Genomic DNA, 18,758 nt, shown 5'->3' on the forward strand with positions numbered 1-18,758 from the left:
ATTCTGAGTAGTAGGGTTCCATCTTCCAGGAGGAACAGAATAGCTGTGGGTCCACAGATTCCTTCTGTTACCCTTCCCAGAACGTGGTGGTCACTGCACTCCTTCATGCTCTCATACCACAAAAGTTTCTGCTGCACTTCAGGACTGACAGCCACTGAAGCTTGCAGGCAGGATTCCTCTCTGATGATTGCTTAAAAAAATTAGCCAGAGAAGATGAGGACTCACAGAGTATCTCTACAGTCACTGCATGCTGTCAGTATAGCAGAGAGCAGGTGCAGGCAGGTACCACTGCAAGAGTCCACAAACATGGACAGGTGCTGTAGCAGTGGGAACAGTGGCAGAAGTAAGGGTGGTGGATAACACCATTAGTAGAGCCACTACCACCTTTGCGGCAAGCTTTAAGTGGTATGTGCCTCAACACCACTGCTAAAATACCCTCGCCATAAAGAGGTGAGAGCAGATACAATTGCATCAGTCCAGATCTCAAAGAATTTTTAAGCAACTACGAACATGCCAAATAACCTTCAAATAGAGCTAGTCTGTGCATCCACTGCAAAAGTTTGGTGTTGTATCTACATTACCAGCTGCCAAATGAAAGTCAAGTAGCTCTTAAGCATCAGGCTGATAATGAAACTGTTCTCAGCACAAGCAAACTGCAGTAATTCTTAAAGGGCAAATGAAGTGCTTGGTAGCAGAACAGAAATGGGACTGCTGTTGAATTTGGCTGCCTCTTCCAGTTCCAGCCTAAGAACATTCTGTAGCCTAACAATATGTTTCTGCATTTGTTAATCTGATAACGTCAGTCAGTTGGAGATAATTTTTATTGCTCTATTTATTGCTCTATCTCAAATAAAAGGAAATGGGAATCATCGAGTTACCTTTCCTGATCATTCCTTCAACACACCTAGCTTCCTAGAGGATAAACTACCCTCTGCTGGAATAACAGAGAATTTACAGGCAAGAAAAAATTTCCTTAACAACTTTCTACAGGCATTCTTAAAAGCATTCAATTGTGAATACCATTTGTCTGTTGCTGTAGGCTTACTAACGCTGGGTTTTACTCCAATAATTTTGCAGTGAGTGTCCTCTTTGTGAAAGATAACTGACTCTCTTAATAAATGAATCATTCCCACAGAATTAGCCTTTCTGAAGTGAGAATAATAGGTTTTTCTAAGAACCAAGCTGCTGATTTACATACAGTAATCAATAGCTCCTCGGTTTGTATTTTCTTGGTCCTGGAATCTTTCAGAACTCAAAGCACAATGTGATGTAGTTCACACCATGAAAGATTTGACTATATACAGTGGTTACATAGTATACAAAAACATCCCAAATAATTGTAATTGTCATTTATTTAAAGGAAAAGTCTTTCCCAAAGTGCCAGCCTCAGCGTTTATCAAGAGACTTCTTCCACCAGCCAATGAAAAAGCCATTGCATTGCACTATTAATTGTTAATCTGTCTTGACAGTTAAAAACACTTTCAAGCCCAGCCCCACCGTGAACAGGATGGTACAAGAAGAAACTTCTATTCAACTTTTTGAACTGATCGTAACTCCCGTCTAGGCTGAAATCAGATGCCAAGCCAGCCTTCATGCTGCATAGGTGGCATACCAGCTCAGCTCTTACTACAGAGGATTCTGGTTTCTTTTGAAAGATGGTCCAAGTACCTTCACTGAAGAAAACACTTCACCTCAGAATTATTGACAGTCTTCTTGGAATGCTTAATCAGAACAAAAACAGAGAACACAATTTGTATAGAGGAAGTAGATTTTTCCAGAGAAAGATGGGTTTATTTTACAAGGAGATGTTAAAAAACACCAAAGACAAGTATGACAACAAGGAAAGGAATGCTACAAAATCACATGAATTATGCAACTTCCACAACTGTTGATCTGGCTGCAAAAATCCCAGGTCGACTGATTTCATCACAGGGGTATATGGTGCACATCTTTTAACACTTGATATGAGTTTTAAACAGAAGTGAATAACTTCAGTTCCTTCTTCAAAGTTACAGGATATGATTGTTTAGCACACTCCTGTTTACCGTTATCATACCTCTGGAGAAAAAATAAAAAGAAAGAAAAAAAAAAAGAACAAGAAATAGAAGAAAGTCTGTTGAAATTTCTGGCACACAGATATCATCAAAGAATTACCATCAGGATCCTTAGAAAGAATCTTATGTCTTCAACTCTCTCGTGGAAAATCTGCAGAACTAGACAGCAACAGGACCTACCAGAGAACTACTTCCTGTGCAGTGCTAGGTTCTGTCTGCTTCCACCACTACTGTCTACCACACACAACAAAACCTACACCCCATGCACCCAGCTGCTGAAAACAAAACAAAACAAACAAATGAAAAAAATCCAATTACTAATACTTACAACACGCCTTCTAAAATTCCCTGCAAAACCAATCCAGCATATGTTCTAAAAATACAGTTGTTTACTTCAGTGAAGGTGCAACAGTTTGTGCATGAAAGGAATTCAATTTGTAGCATTTTGTTGGACATTGCTGTCTACTTGTAATTCATCAGGTAAGACCTGAAGTAGCCATAATTATTTAGATGTATGAAAAATAAGAATAGATGTTAGAAATTAACCATTTGTGCTCTTCTATGAACACCCCTTCTATGCCATTGGCCTCTGAAAGACAAGTAAGCACCGTCCATCTTAGAAAAATCAGAAAAAAATAGTAAGCAACTATTGAGGAAGAAGCTAATTTAACTGTATTGCTTTGAAGAAATGAATTGGGAGAAAAGATTAAGTAACTCAATGCAGATTTTATAACTGCTAAAATAGAACTATATAACACTGCAGTGACAAATGTTATTACAGAGGAAAAAATCATTGTGTACTGTAAAGACTAATAGCTTCATTTAAACTGGGAAAAAAAATAACTTCAGTATCATGATTGACTAGTATGGAACACATTGTATTTTCTGGGAGTATTAGTATTCTGCAGGAGTGCAGAGGTGCCTTGCGTGCCTGCTTCTCATCAGCTCCTCTTCCAGTGGCAGTTTGCAGCTCTTTCCTGGATGGTCATGCAGGGAGAAAAGGGCGATGGGGACTGCTCTCACGGAGTGGCCCGGAGATACCCCTTCCTCCCCAGAGAATTCCCCCTCCCAGGGAAAGCCCCCACATAGCAAGCTGTTTCATCAGGTACAAAGGAAATGTACCAGAAGTACTAGTAATATTACTAGTCGGGCTAGTAATAACTGGAACTCTTAAAAGAAATCTAATACTGGTTTGCTTGTACATCTAATACATCTAAATCTAATACTGGTTTACCTGCATTTGTAAATCTAATACTTTATTATCTGCGATGATGTTACAAGAAAATCTGCGGGCAGAAAAACATTATGTGCTTTAAAATATAAAAACTTGTATCTACTTACAATGCTATTTCCATTCCAATTACATTACAGAATCTCCCACTTCCTTTTAAATGTTTCTTCAGCTTACTCCTCATGTATTTTTTCTTTCCTATTGATTAATTAAAGACCATTATGTAACATTTGGTTCGGTCTATTTCCACTGTCTATTAATAATGATTTTATTTTGGCATACAGGCATAGTTTAGTAATAGCCATCTCAACATCTCAATGTTGTGTTATGTTGTGTTTGTTTGTTGTTTTTTTTCCCTGAAAAAAATATGTCAAAAGCATGAATAGCTGAACAAAAATTAAGCAAAATGCAACAAGGAAGTTTTCATGTAGCTAAATTTCCCTCCAAAGGAGAAAAGTTGACAAACTGTTGAGTAATTCAAGAATATTATTGATCCTGAATTATTTAATGGGAGTTTACCATGCACACCATTATTTCAGGCCTGCAATATGTTAAGACCTCAGGCCAAAGCTTCCAAAATTGGTTGCATATCCACTTCTAGTGCCCAACTTACAAAGCCACTGAAAATGCAGTTTCTCTGGAAATGGAGCTCATAGGAGCACTTCCAGTAAAGAAGACATCAACTTACAAGTCTACATTAGCATTTTGGTGTCAAAATTACAAAGAGCTCCACTTGCTAGAGACCTTTCAGTAGGTTAGTTGTCTACAGTCTAGCTCCCTCTGAGCAACACAGAACCACCATGGCTTTGGAACCATCAGCGGGCTAAAGGAGCTTGAAAAAGGCTGTCATGTGGCAGCTGAGAAATGCTGAATAATTATGAGCCTCTTATCACATCACGGTGAGGGGGGGACAGGGAAAGGAAGGGGAGAGGGAAGGCCAAGTATGCAAATTTAAATCTCTTTCACCATGCTAGAAATATAACCACAAATAGTTATACAGCTCTATATAGCTCAACTAATCAAGCCATAGTAGTTCACTGATGTATTTGAGTATTAATCTTCTAACAATTGTAACAGTACTAAAATCAGAAAAAAAAAATTTACTTTGAGACAAGTAAAGTTTATCCTAATCATTGTTAGCAAGTCTGGTGCTTCTGCTTGAACCATAGGATAGCACAATGTTTACTTGGCCTGATTAAAAGACCACCAACAATATAGAAATCAAAAACATTTCCAAATGAACTGTTCCACTGGTCAATAAGCCTCATGTTTAAAAAGTCTTGTTTATTGTGTGGTGGTCATGTAATATGTGTATATAAGTAAAGAGCAAAGCACATTTAAATTACATACACTACAATGGTTTGCATCCATTTTATAAACCAGTGATCATGTTATCTCATTTAGTATTTTTAAAACGAGAAGTTTTATTCCATACTTGATTATCGTTCAGAAGCTTTTGGTTTTTGTTCATGCTATTTTGACTTGTCCCCTATGCGGTTTTCACATACAAGTTCTTTGGTGGTTACTCAGTGCTACAATGCGTGACACTATTGCTGTGACAGCATGACTACTCACCTTGCAAGCGGAATTTCTTCAGTTTTTCAGTTCCACTTTAAGTGTCTTCCTTCCTCTGAAGACTAAATCTTTTGTATGATTATCATTCTCATCTTGACTATGAGTTCTAGATATCGGAACTATTAATTCTAAGGGAAATTCCTAAAACTTACTAAGTTTTTCTAGTTATTTGAGAATTTTTACACAAAGGAGACATACAGTAAAATCACATGTAATCTGTACCACACTTCTGTAACTATTATATTCTCTAAGAACTAACATTATTTCAAAAAACTGATCTCACTATCCTTGCACTCAAAGCTACACTTCCATTGTTATTTCACTGGTCTCCTTGGCTCCTCTGCATTTTTAATCAGTTATTTAGATATACTCACTGCAAGACAAACCTTGTAGAATGAAAAATAGCATTCATTCTTCCACACAGACACACAGGTATACATACCCCCAAAAGACTTGAGCACCCTCTACTTCTGTAGACTAAGACTTCTGAAGACACACAACCTGTTACGAGATGGTCAAAATACTTCATGAGACTGGATCTGTAAGTAAGGAAAAAGTCAAAGAAAAAGCAGCAACACAGAAGCACAAATCATTTCCCCTGCTCTTTGTTATTAGAAACCTTTTCTCTGCTTCAGGGAAGTCAGGCAATTCTTCTCCTATACTGCTGCACCTGTGTTAACTTAATCCCACATAATGGCCTCTAATACCAGAGCACCAAAGTCCTAGTTTATGAAAGAAGGACAACAGAGAAAACACGTACAGTTACACAGCTTGAATTCAGAGCCTGCTGTGTACCAGGGGCAGCTTTCCTGGAACACCCAGACCAGGTGTTCTTATGCTGCAACACCCAGAAAACTACTTAAAAGATAAGAAAAAAAAATCATTGTGCAGTGCATTACATTGTGCATTTCCTTTGCAAGTGTTTTGGGCTGCTTCTAATTTGTTTCTGACAACTAGGCAAACTTAATTGAGCAAACTCTACTCCCACATGTAGCTCTATGTTTATGACAGAATATTCTTCTGATTTTGTAGAGGCTTGAAGAGCTGTCATACCAGCCAAACGTATAAAGTCCTATTTACTCTATCTGAACAGACCACCAAAACTAGTACAGCTTATTTATATACGTTATTTTTAAGCCAACTATATTTCCTAAGAATAAACTTTAATTTCCAAGAAGCAAGATAACAACACTAAAATGCTGAATGATCAAATCATAAAAGTCGCCTTCTTTTCCCCATCTGCTCACACAACGTTGAAAACTGGTATTATTCACCCTCTTCCCTTCGATACACGGCCTCATGCACTTTGCCCTGGCAGAATTTTTGCTGTCAGCACAACATGACATCACCGCTGCCAGAGGTTTAGAGAAAGGGGGGGGTGGAGGATAGTAAGAGTGAAAAAAGATTAGACTTTGGTAACACGTTTTGCCTTTACTTCAGAGAAGAGGTTCTGCTTAAGGATATAAATTTCGTGCTTCAGGGCACGGGTTTCGTATCCACTGTAGCAACTGATGTCATCTCATGTAGGAGAGAGGCCGTGCGGCCAGCCTGAGCCAGGTGTTGGATGCGGCGTGGCGATCTGAGGACCTTGCTCCTGACCAGGCACAGGCACCACTGGTGCATCTCCTCTCAGAAGAACACCTTTGCGTGTGTCTACCTGTCGTGGTGTGAGCTCCGTGCCGGTGTTTCTGCTCCAGGGACTCGTCAATCACCGCTGCTCGTTGAGTGCCACCGCGCCAGGCATCAGATAAACACAGCTCTCGTCCCTCCGTCAGCCCAGCCACAACGACCGGGCTCCGCCGGCAAGTACAATCCTATTCCCAAGCCCGTACGTGATCTCCTCATGGTCAAGCTAAAGCGAGCCCTCGACACAAACACACAAACACGTCCCTCACACGCACACACACCCTTCCTGTGTTTAGCAACGCCATCAGCAACGCACGGGAGCCAGGGAGAAGCAATACATCGATGACGGGCTGTGAGGAAAGCCGACGGCTGGCAGCGGGAGCCTGATGCAAGACCTCCCACCGCGGTCCCGCGGCACCACCCGCCTTATCTCCCGGCCACCCACCCCCACGGCGGGACCGACCCTCCCTCAGCGCGCCGGGGCGCCGGCAGGTGCCCCTCGCGGTCCCCTCGCGGTCCCCTCGCGGTCCCCTCGCGGTCCCCTCGCGGCCCCCCACGGCCGTTGGGCGCCCCCTCCCGCCCAGCCGCCCCCGCCGCGGGCGGAGGTGCCGCGGGCCGGCCCTGCCCGCCGCCGCCCGGCCAATGGAGCGAGAGGGCGGGGAGCGGCGGCGGCGGCTGCCCCGGGCCGCCTCCGCCCTCCGCGGCGAAACTCGGCGGGAGCGCGGCGCTGAGGGGAGAGGAGCCCCAGTCCCGCGACGCGGAGGGAAGGGAAGGAAGGGAAGGAGGGGAAGGGAGGGAGGGAAGAAGGAGGGGATGAGTGGCGGGCACCGCGCTCCGGCACCTTCCCGCGACGCCCCCGCCGGCACCTGGAGCCCCCGCCGGTGCCGCTGAGAGAGAGAGGGGCGGCGAAGGACGCCGGGATCCGCGGGGATCCGCTGGGATCCGGTGCTGGGCTGCGCTCGGCTCTCCCCGCTGCCAGCCGGGGCTGCCCCCGCTTCGTCTCTTCTCACGATTTTTTTTTTCCTTCCTCTTTTTTTTTTTTCTTGCCTAAACCACACCGGCAATTTTCCTCTCTCCTGTTTTGTAATTTCCATTTTTTCCTCCCCGATTCCTCCTTTGCTTTTCCTTCCCGGACCCTCTCCTTGCCTCGGCTCCCCAGCGGCAGCGCCATGTCCTTCAGCCCCACCATCATGACACCTGCCAACGGCTCCGCCAACGGGACCGCCGGCGGGGCCGAGGGTGGGAAGCCCCCCACCATCCCCACCGTCATGTTCATCTTCGGCGTGGTGGGCAACCTCATCGCCATCGTGGTGCTCTGCAAGTCCCGGAAGGAGCAGAAGGAGACCACCTTCTACACGCTGGTCTGCGGGCTGGCGGTCACCGACCTCCTGGGGACTTGCCTGGTGAGTCCGGTCACTATTGCCACTTACCTGCAGAATCGCTGGCCAGGAGGAGACGCGCTGTGCGAGTACAGCTCCTTCATCCTCCTCTTCTTTGGACTGTCTGGCCTCAGCATTATCTGTGCCATGTCAATAGAAAGGTACCTGGCTATCAACCATGCCTATTTCTACAACCATTACGTAGATAAGAAGCTGGCAGGGCTCACGCTCTTCGCCATCTACGCTTCCAACGTCTTGTTCTGCGCCCTCCCCAGCATGGGGCTTGGCAAATCAACCCGGCAGTACCCTGACACTTGGTGTTTCATAGACTGGCGAGCAAAGAAGGCCACTCATGCAGCATATTCCTACATGTATGCTGGCTTCAGCTCCTTCCTGATCATGGTTACAGTGATCTGCAACATCCTGGTCTGCGTGGCCCTAATTCGCATGCACCGCCAGTTCATGCGACGCACATCCCTGGGGACAGACACCACCTCCAGCCGCTTATCTGACTTTCGCAGACGCCGGAGCTTCCGTCGGATGGCCGGAGCAGAGATCCAGATGGTTATTCTGCTCATTGCCACTTCCCTGGTGGTGCTCATCTGCTCCATTCCTCTTGTGGTGAGTAACATTGTGCAACCCTTCTTCCATCACCCACATTGCTGAGTCTTTTCTCCTCCTAGCCTGTGCCTGTAGGACAGAATCCCATTTAGCTGGTGCTGCAAACTCTAGGAGTAATTTCAGTGCAGTTAGCATGCATACATGGTGATAGAAGAGAGTTGTACTGGTTTATATTTACAAGAAAAGAAACACACTCATCCCAAGTCCCAGGCTCCTTTGATTGGCTGACATACAGTGCCAAAAATTCTTAACAAATTTTCCACCCTTTAACTGGAATCCACACAGAAAAAATCGTATTGAGAGCTAAAGGCACTTTAAAGTTCATTTCCAAAATTAATTTGTGATGAGTGAGGTTTGGGGCTGGCCCACACTGCTGGATGCTTATTGTGTTTTTAAAATAGGCACTCTGCTAATGAAGTGTACAGCAGTCCGTAGGTTCTGGCAGGAGGAGAGAGTTCTCTTCACGTGGCACCAGCAAGGTGCAGAGCGCTTCGCACCCAAAACCAGAACTGAGGTCCCGTCCTGAAGGATACGCTGGGAGTAGATCCCATGCATTTATAGCCCTCAAACAGCTCCCCAGTGTTGGAGGGCTAAATTCAGTGGAGCCACTTGGTGCAATTTTCTGTTAAATGGGAGTTGGAGGATTCTGGCCCACATGGAGCTAGAGATCATACCAAAATGCCAGACAATATTACCACTAACCATTTGCTAATTTTCTGAAACAGCTGGTACAATTACTGTCATTGACTTGAACATGCAGGATCTACTTTCTTCTATTCCTCCACCTTATCTCAAAGGAAGACAAAGAAAAACCACACCAGCTCGAGGCTCAGTTCTTGCTTGCCACCCACCGTAATAAAACTTGGCGAACTTCTCTCCCCTTCTGGCTCAGAAACATTAAACAAGCAGCTGGCTTGCCTTATTCGCCACCTTCCAAAACACAGTTTAGGGAGCCAAACACTACTTCTTAGACAGAAAGTGTTTTTGGAAGATGGATTGTTTTCAGGGATTTTATTGTAGGTAGGAACTATTCTGCAATCCCAGTGTCACAGAGGGGTTGTGATGTGCGTGAGATGCAAGTGGCCAGCTGGGGATGCGAAACAAACAGGCTACAGCTCAGTAAGGAAGTTCAGAAAAATACGTCTGAAAGCTCGGAGAGGTCAGTGAGTCCATCCCCCTGCTTCAAAGGAGGGTGTAACTGCAAGGGTCAGGCCAGTTTTGCCACATTACTAACATAAACAGAAGCCAGTGGAGTGTGGCTTTGCTGGAGCACCAGTGCTCGGGCTGTCGCTAAAGGCTGTCTCCTGTCACACAGCGCTGTGTCACTTCGCGTTGTGCCACGGCATAACTGGACACTTTCCTGTCCATTTATCGCTTGTCGCCTAAAGGAAATCAAAACATGCCGTTTGAGTTGTGCACAGGCTGCCTCTGAGCGGCACGCGTGTTAGATCGAGGAACCTCACACAACCTGTTCTGCAGTCCAGCACCAGAAACCTCACGGGCAAGCCGACTTGCCACACTGGAAGGAATCAGGTTGTAGAGTGGCCAAAACCTTAGAGTACCCGTGGGTCCACAGTACTTAATGCGATTCATCTAATATTGTAGCAGCTACTTCACAAAATAACAATATGCTGTCTTCAAAAGAGATGCTGGTAAATGCAGAGAACAGGTTCTGGGAATTAAATGCAATGTCACAACACAGTGCAGGGTACCAGCTGATGGACTTCTGTGGTGTCAGGAAAAAGCCAAAACCTTATCCCACGGAGGACTAGCTACAGAACAGCTGAGTGCAAAATGAAATTGTTCATATACATTAGGAGCTAGGGAAGCTTTTATAAAGTCTAAAAAAAAAAAAAAAAAAAAAAAAGGGGGAAAAATCAAGAGGGAGAGATTGCCAGAAAGGAAACTAGATTGTTGACACTTAAAATTAATGAACTTGGGTGGGGTGAGAGATTTATTATTTAAACAGTAGCTGGTGGAAACCTTAACACGTGTGAAGGTGCGGGTGACGAAGTTCTGAAGCTCTCTCAGACCTTGATTTCGCTTCTTACAAAGGCATGGTGTTGCCTCGAGAGTGCTCACAGATGGTAGCTTTTCTCAGCTAAAGCCGCAGATTTCTTCTGTATGTAAAACAAAGTAAAAGACTGTCATTTCACTATTTCCGTATTTCACTTAGGTGCGTGACTAGGAAAAAAAAAACTTTTTTTTTTAAAACACATATAGACACATCATTACGGTGTCCAGCACGGTTAAACTGCTTCATTGTAAAGGTAGCTTTTATCAGTCATTTGCCTCCCCCTGTGGGAATAACCTGTACCCATTTATGTTTCTTCATACGGTGATGCACTGTTGCATATGTGTATTAAGCCCTCTGTGTTACTTATGCACTGAGGTTAAGCATTCCAGGATAAACTCAGAGAAGTGACAACTTTATGCTATAAATCCTTAGAAAGAGCCACCAGCAGAGACAGGAAAATCACTCATATACACATACATTTTCATGACTCAAACGAGCTCCTCTGAATTAAACTATGGAGCTGTCACCACAGAGGAGACTGAGAGGTGCATTTATAACAGGAGATCCTGGCGGGCACCAAGAACATACAAGTAGTAAGGTGGTGGTGGCATGATTCAGATACACAAAGCAAGCTCAGAGGGTGATTTGTGACTGACATTTTCTGATGAGCTGATTTCCTACTGATGATTTCAGCTGAATAAACTATCACTGAAGTCAAAGCAACTTCAGAAAGAGAGACGTAAGCTTCTAACTTTTTAGAATTAACATTTTCACAAGACAATAAACTAGTACACAGAGGCAGTCCAGCAAACTGTATTTACTAGGATTTAACAAAAATTTTCACGTCTTAAAATATTAAATAGCCCTGAAATAATAAGAAAAGGCTTGGCTTGATTTAAAAAGTGGTTAAAGAACAGCAAGCTGAGTCACAGAGAACAGACGTTCTTAATAATGAGATGCTCCAGGACTTGGATGGCAAGTAAAGTTGTTTAGCATTTTAGTGATTTATTCATAAAATCAGCAAAATTTTACAATGACAACTACTATGGCAAAATTATTGAGCATTGTACAAAAGACTGAATTAACTTTGCAGAGCTGAAGGCTGATCAAATTTATTAAGGGAAAAAAGTTGAACAAAAATCATTAGCGAAAATAATCTTCTGATGTAACCTGATGTGTTCTCAGTGTACACAAAGTGGTGTGGAAGGCATGAAGAAGACTCTTACAACAGTTTAAAAATGAAATAAGAAAAAAAATACACAAATTGCATGCTGCCTCTTTCCTGCATTCCACATTGGTTATTTCATCTTTTAAAAATCCAAGTTTTTAAAAAACAGAATTGAATATATTTAAAAATAGGGGATGAGTTTCATGGGAGGGGAGGGGTGTCAAGAACATATTAGAAATTGCTATCCAGCCTTTAAAAAAAACAAAACCAACCCTTCTGAGTGTACATAAGCACATAGTATTCAAACTCCAGTTCACTCCAGCAGCCTGTCAGACACTTTTAGATTTTTAAGTATGTGACTTTTTCTGATCCTGACCACTGAACATGGCTGAATTGCAGTGAAATTGAAAATAAAATGCTATGTTTCAAGGTGTGCATGTGTTTGATCATATGAAATAATCAAAGGTTTCTAACTTAATGTTTAATTGATCTAAAAGTTTGGATTTTCTTTTGGTTTGTTTTGGCTTGTCTCTGAAGTACAGGGACTGTCTGCAGCCAAAAACAGCAAGGTGGCAGGCGTGATTTTCGAGCAATGGAGTGATCTGCTACAGCAGACACCAAACCCTTGAAGGGCAAAGGGTATTGGCTTGTAGAGCTGAAAAACTTGTTTCCTGCTTTCTACTGTACAGATTTTAAAATTATCCTATCAGTATGTGGGGAGATTTTATGAGGGCAGGTAGAAGCTATGAAGATAACTACTCCTTTAATTATTCTGGAACAATAAGTATGTTAGTCACTTTATCATACTGCAGAGGAATAGAAGTCATGATTCACATTCATATTTAGTAAAAAGGAAAAGCAGCAAAACACGCAGGACTGTGATCTACAACTACCTATCACTTCACCATAAACTCAATGCACCATGAAGCAACGTGCTTCTTAACACAACTGCAAACAAACCACAAATACTTTCAAAATATGTTGCCTGTATTCTGTGGCTGCAGATGTAACATTTAAACCTCGTTCTATTGAGACTTGAGTTGTTCCTGTTCGCTTCTTTCTTTAATCAAGATTTAAAACTGCAGAAATTCAAACATCAGCTTAGCTAACACAGTAATGAATTCCACTTACTCAGGATTTACTAAGAAGGTGCAAGGCAATATCCTTCATCATGCTTCATCCTGTAACAGAAGACTTGTAGCCAAAATAGGATACATCTCTTACTGTTAGTGTAGATGTTACATTAATAAATGCTCTTTCTTTACCAGGTTGTAAAGAAATCATAAAGTGACATTCCAACACAGATTAATTTTTACCATATTGTGATTAATATGTAATCCATGCAACAGGTCTGAATTGATAAATGCATTTGACATTTTGGGGGGCTGCTAAGAAAAGACATGGGACCTTTCTGTGAAATTGAAACAGTTTTGTACGGTACAAAGTTTTCAATAAGTAGGTCCATTTTAGGAATCTCTTCCCTACACGTCACATATCTGTCACAAGGAAATAAAGCATACAGAGATAACATAAAGCAAGCTGTGCAATTTGCGATTGTACTTTTCAACCACAGCGTCAGCACTTAAAGACATTTTTGTCTTTCCGTAAACTCTACCAGGTAGTCAGAGAAAGGTGAATCAGGTACTTCAACTTCAGGTGGTGCTTATCAAAAGGAACAATCCCACTATTAAGTCACTGATGTGTAACTATAGGTCTAACTTTAAAAAAAAAAAAAAAAAAAAAAAAGGAAAATAAAAATCAGGTCTCCAAAGTTGGTCTGTGTACTTCAGTTATCTTCAAAGTGTGCCTTCTGGTTCTGTGATGTGGATGAATTTATCACTAAATACCTCTCCATGTCACACCTCTGATATTCCTGGTAATGACTGTATATAGTTAGCATGAGCTGCTAGCAGTCCTCCACTCCCACAACACTGTCCTTTGGATTCCTGCCTCTCAGAGCAGGTACCCTTCCTATGATCAATGGTTAGATATGTCGACCAGCATTTACACACCTTCAGGGTGTATTCCCTTGCATAAAGGAAAATCTCAGCACAGAAAAAGGAGGAGCATCTGTAAAGAAATATTGTTACGGCGCAGGTCAAATCCTTAAGGGAAATTGGTTCTTCATGTATTTATGACCTCTTACTATCTTTTTTTTTTTTTGGGGGGGGGGGGAAGGAGGGAGGAGGGAATCTCACACACATGGCCAAGTAGATTTCAAGGACAGCGTTTAGCTGATGCCATCGTCTCATCAACTCATTTTTCAGAGTTTCACATTATGGAAACCTGACATCTGCTTTTCAGGTTCAGAGCCTGTGTCACCAAGTGCAGCTCTACTTGCATAAGCTTGTGCAAGTCCCAGGACTAATCCCCACCTGCAGAGCTGATACCACTGGCAGTGCCTTTACATTTGCTGTCCCGCCCTTGGGGCTGCAACTGCTGCCCATGGGAATGGGGGCAGCTAGCAAGAGCTGCGGGTGCCCCGTCTGGGAAGCGGGGATGCTGCGACTGCGGGGCATCTGTGCCACCTAGCGGTGCGCTCCTGCAGGCTGCACTCAGCGCAGGGGAGAGGACGGCTTTCCTGCACACCACTTCCAAAAGCCCACAGCAGGAGATTTCAGCAATGTGCCTTTTTTAAAGAAATAATCCTCAGTGAATGCCTGCAAAACTGTATTTACGAATTTTGGGCTCTGGAGGGACTGGTCTTCTCTCAGCCAGCAGTACACAGAGTTCTTTAATGATGGATATCAGATAAGAGTGGCAGCAGTTTGGAGACAAACAAAATAAATAATGAAAAAAATCAAAGAAAAATAAATAAATAAAAAAACCAGACAAGATCTACATGCGTAGGAATATGCTTTAAAGTACTTCAATTGTGTGTGTGGCTTAACAGAAAAATCAGCTCTGTAAATTAGTTGTCAAAAAACATACGCAATGTTAGAAATAATTAGGAAAGTAACACAGAGTAAAACTCAGATCATTATAGTTCTGTATCAATTCAAGATTTTCCCATGTTTGGAATTCTGTGTGAAGGTTTTGTTACCCATAAACCCATATGAAAGTACTGAGAAAGAAAATACAGATGATCATCAGTTTCACACTCACTGATTTGAGAGAGATTGTATGCATAGGACTTCCAAAGAAGCACTCTGCATTATTTTAAACATACTTTGTTTATAGCTTTGGAACACATTCAAGCTCTGAATCCTGACAGGCAGAATACCACCACATTGCCCTGCTGCGGGAAAATTTCTCTAAAAGATTTGTGATTTTTTTCACGAGGCTTCACAAGCATAACTTCTAGAAAAAATGACTCGAGGAGGCTGTTCTAGTTTGGCTGTTGTTTAAATGCTTGTCTTGCTCCTTGCCTGTAACCTTCTCCTAGCTAGGCCAGGCTTGATTCATTTCAGGAGCTAAGTCTGAGACTTTAAAACATCCGTAGTTTTGCTACTAGATTTCTACTGTATCACATAAAAAGAGAAGTAATCGATTTATTTAGCCTTACCTTAAGAAGTCCTAAGTAAACTGCATGTTCCATTATCCGTTCTTTTCAGTGGCTTTCCTAGGCCTTCCTAAAATGCAGGACACCACGTAGGTCTTGCTAAAACAGAGCAGCTATTTGGGACTGACAAACAAACTCATATGACATCATGCTCTTTAGGGACACTGGAAAGATAACAACAACTCATGTCGAAGAACTGGCCTGTGCTTTAGAACAGCATTACAGAAGTAGCCCCAAATCCAGGGTAGGGACTGTTTGTTTTTTTTCTTAGATTCAAAGGAAGAACTTGAAGGAGGCATTTCTGTGTAGATGACAGGATCCTGTCTTAAATTTTATACATGATAAACTGAAAGTGCTAATTCAAAAGGCAGCTTCAGAATCTCCAATTCCTAACTACTCGATAAGCATTTTCACGTTTTTCTAAGTAGAACCCGATGATGGCTCATGTAGGTGAGCAAAGCACTCCAGTCCAGTGCTGGAATGATCTCATCATCTTCACCTATTAAAAATCTCCAAACTGTGAGGGACCTTTCTTTTTGTTCTTTTATTTCTTTTGTCCAAAACATGCTGCAATAAGCAAACAGCTGAGGGTATACAAACAATTCCAGTAAGGACAGGTGCCAGCAAAAGGTATTTCTAAACTAGGGAATCAACAGCTCTGGGCTTATTTCTGGAAGTTAGTATACCTGGAATATAATATGGGTTTCAGTTTATTTCTAAACATACAATTATTAGACCCCTACTGGAGGAACTGATTGGCCAGGTCTCTTCAGTGAACTCAGATATCCCTTTGCAGATAGCGTAAGACTTGAGATATACTAAGGAAGCAGGATACAGGTCTAAATCTTTGTTCCTGGGTTATATCCATCAACAAAGAAGTTTCAAAAGCAGCAGCCCAAATTGAAGGTTGAAGGATTAATTATGAGGGGAGCAGGGAGAAAGAGCCATTATTTTCCTACCTGTAGCACGGAAGATCAATTTACAACAGATTAATCTCTGATTTTCTTGCCATTTCCAAAAATAAATTTGCGGCTGCTAATCCAAGGTGCTTTGCTTTGCCAGGTTCTTCTCATGTTCTAGCTTGCAGATGTAAATCGAGATCTCTGCTGCGATACGTAAACTTTGATTTCCTGATGTAATTGTAAAATTGCACCTTTCTCCTCCCCCATCTCTCTGGGTAGGTCCGTGTCTTCGTGAACCAGCTCTATCAGCCCAAATTAGTGGAGGATGTGAGGCAAAACCCCGACCTGCAAGCCATCCGCATTGCCTCAGTGAACCCCATTTTGGACCCGTGGGTCTACATCCTCCTCCGCAAGACTGTGCTCAGCAAAGCCATTGAGAAGATCAAGTGTCTCTTTTGCCGCATTGGAGGGGCCCGGAGGCAGCACTCGGGGAGCAATTTCAACTGCGTGGATGGCCGCAGGACCTCTTCCGCCGTGTCAAGTCAGTCGCCCTCCTTCATCTCCCGTGAGCTGCGGGAGATCAGCAGCACCTCACAAACACTGCTCTATCCCCCGGAGTTAAGTGAAAGCAGCGTCGGGGGGCGCGTGCTGCTTCCCGGCCCCAGTGCAAGCCTGGCTCAGTCTGACACTACATCTGTAAGGACACTGCGCAGCTCAGAGACCTCGGACTCTTCACACGGGCAGGACTCAGAGAGTGTCTTCCTGGTGAATGAGATCAGGTCTGGTGGTGGGGCCAGCTCTACATCCAAGGGCAGCCCCCTCCAGGTCACCTTCCCCACAGAGACATTGAATTTATCAGAGAAGTGTATATAGCAACGAAAGACATCGACCCTGGTGATCCTTCCCGGTACGCTGGAAAAACTGGTGCAATAGATAGGTATTCTGCCTATTCAAAGGGAGAGGGGTTCAGCTATGCTCCAAAGGGCTATTTTTCTCTTGCCATGTGATGGGTACATTTCTCTTAGACTACTAAGGACTGTGTGGAACAGACATTGGCGCTGCCATCAGAAATTGTACAAGACAGGTCTAATGGGACTGGAAACATGAACAGGTCTTGTTCTGGGACGCAGGAGAGCTACTGGGCCTCTTGAAATAGAAAGACCCATCACTTTCTTTCTTTCTCTTTCCCTTTATAAATCTGGTAGAACTGTGTTTTCCTGTGGCTGCTCAACTATCAAGAGTTTAAGCTTCTGGTACTAGAGCAGAATGTGAGGCAGCTACTAGGAACTGGACAGAGCTACTCTGACAGCTGCCTGCAGTAGGATTTTAAAGCGTCTCACTAAAGCATGAAAATGTGAATTTTTACTGTTGTATATGTATCAGGACTGAAAATATTTAAAAGTCTATTCTTCTCTATGAGAAGGTTTCTTACTAATACCAGGTATATAGAAATGATCGCCAGCCTTCTCTTCCCCCAGTATTGCCTGCTGATAAGACATTCTTGTTTTAGATTTGTTATCCGTGCTTCATTCACGGCCAATATAATTCTTTAGCTGAGAATACATAAACACTTTGAGTGAAACGGAAACATATGTACCATTGAGAAAAAGAAAACACATCCTTTCAGTTAAGAATATTCTTTCAGTGTATGTACATACTAAAAAGCCAGATTTTATTTATGTGCTGAGAATGTTTCCATGTATAAACACATTGCTCCTCTCTGAGTACTTCGGCCCACATTCTGCACGCACTTAGGCGCACACTTAACACTGCCCATCAGAGTAGCCCTTCTGCTGCCAGGGAGACTCCTTATACGTAAAGTTAAGGACATATAGAAGTGCTTTTAATATCAGGGCCTAAAACTTTCCACCCCTGGTTAATAGTCTTAATATTCACTTTAGTTAAAGCATCACTGATGTAATAAAGGTATTTTTTCATAACATTTATCGTTTTACTTTAAATAGTAAATAGAATTTTATGATGCTGTAATCTGATATTCCACCAAAATAGACATACAAAACCATGGAAGCAGAATCTTCATTTAAAAGTGTAGGTTATATAGAACCATCTTCTGGTCTTGTACCTCTTGCAGATTATTTGTTCCTAGAGTTTTAATGGCAAAGACATCACCCAAAACAGCTGTTAACCAGTGACAAAAGGACTTCTGGTGTTTTGTTTTGTAAGGGGTAGGTCTTGTTCCAGAAAGACCATTTACTAAAATAATTCTGTACAGATATTTGGAGAATGTTTTGTTAAATACTAAGCATGTTATGCTGCTTAAAGTGTTCTCATGTGAAATGCTTTATTGTAATGAAAATCTTGAGCCTTATGTTGATGGTATGTTTAAGCAGTTGTACTGACCAAAATCACTTTGGGGATAACAATTAAATGAAAATGTTCTGCTTGAGCTCAAAAGTTTATGAGAGTCTGCCATTCAGTGCCAACTCCTCACTTTAAAAAGCCACCCATTTGGAACACTTTGTGCTTAGCTACTCTCAAAACATACTTGGGTCTGGAAGTTTCCAAAACACCACAGAACGATCACCATTAGCAAGAGGAAGCCTTCTTTGAAAATGTCCCTGAGAGCATTGACACAGAGCCATGAAAATTTTTCACACAACAAAAAAATCAAAACCCCCACGCAGTTAAACCTCAGGCCTGCTTCATTGTGTTCCTTTAACAT

General features: G+C 42.6%; 1 protein-coding gene and 1 long non-coding RNA gene across 2 annotated transcripts; one reads left to right on the forward strand and one right to left on the reverse strand.

Annotated features, from left to right (window-relative positions):
- Positions 1-1,404: 1,404 nt before the first annotated feature.
- LOC118257781 (uncharacterized) lies at positions 1,405-7,023 on the reverse strand. The gene is made up of 4 exons (XR_004781699.2): positions 6,518-7,023; positions 5,303-5,399; positions 3,396-3,483; positions 1,405-2,058 (listed from the first exon to the last, which is right to left on the reverse strand). It is a non-coding gene; the product is annotated as an uncharacterized LOC118257781 (long non-coding RNA).
- A 145-nt stretch (positions 7,024-7,168) lies between these two features.
- On the forward strand, positions 7,169-18,482 carry PTGER4 (prostaglandin E receptor 4). The gene is made up of 2 exons (XM_035566137.2): positions 7,169-8,486; positions 16,355-18,482. Exons 1-2 carry the CDS (start codon positions 7,656-7,658, stop codon positions 16,946-16,948), a joined length of 1,425 nt encoding a protein of 474 aa, XP_035422030.1. The 5' UTR covers positions 7,169-7,655; the 3' UTR covers positions 16,949-18,482.
- The last annotated feature ends 276 nt before the right edge of the window (positions 18,483-18,758 follow it).

The sequence above is a fragment of the Cygnus atratus genome, chromosome Z (assembly GCF_013377495.2).
Source record: "Cygnus atratus isolate AKBS03 ecotype Queensland, Australia chromosome Z, CAtr_DNAZoo_HiC_assembly, whole genome shotgun sequence".
Classification (NCBI taxonomy): domain Eukaryota; kingdom Metazoa; phylum Chordata; class Aves; order Anseriformes; family Anatidae; genus Cygnus; species Cygnus atratus.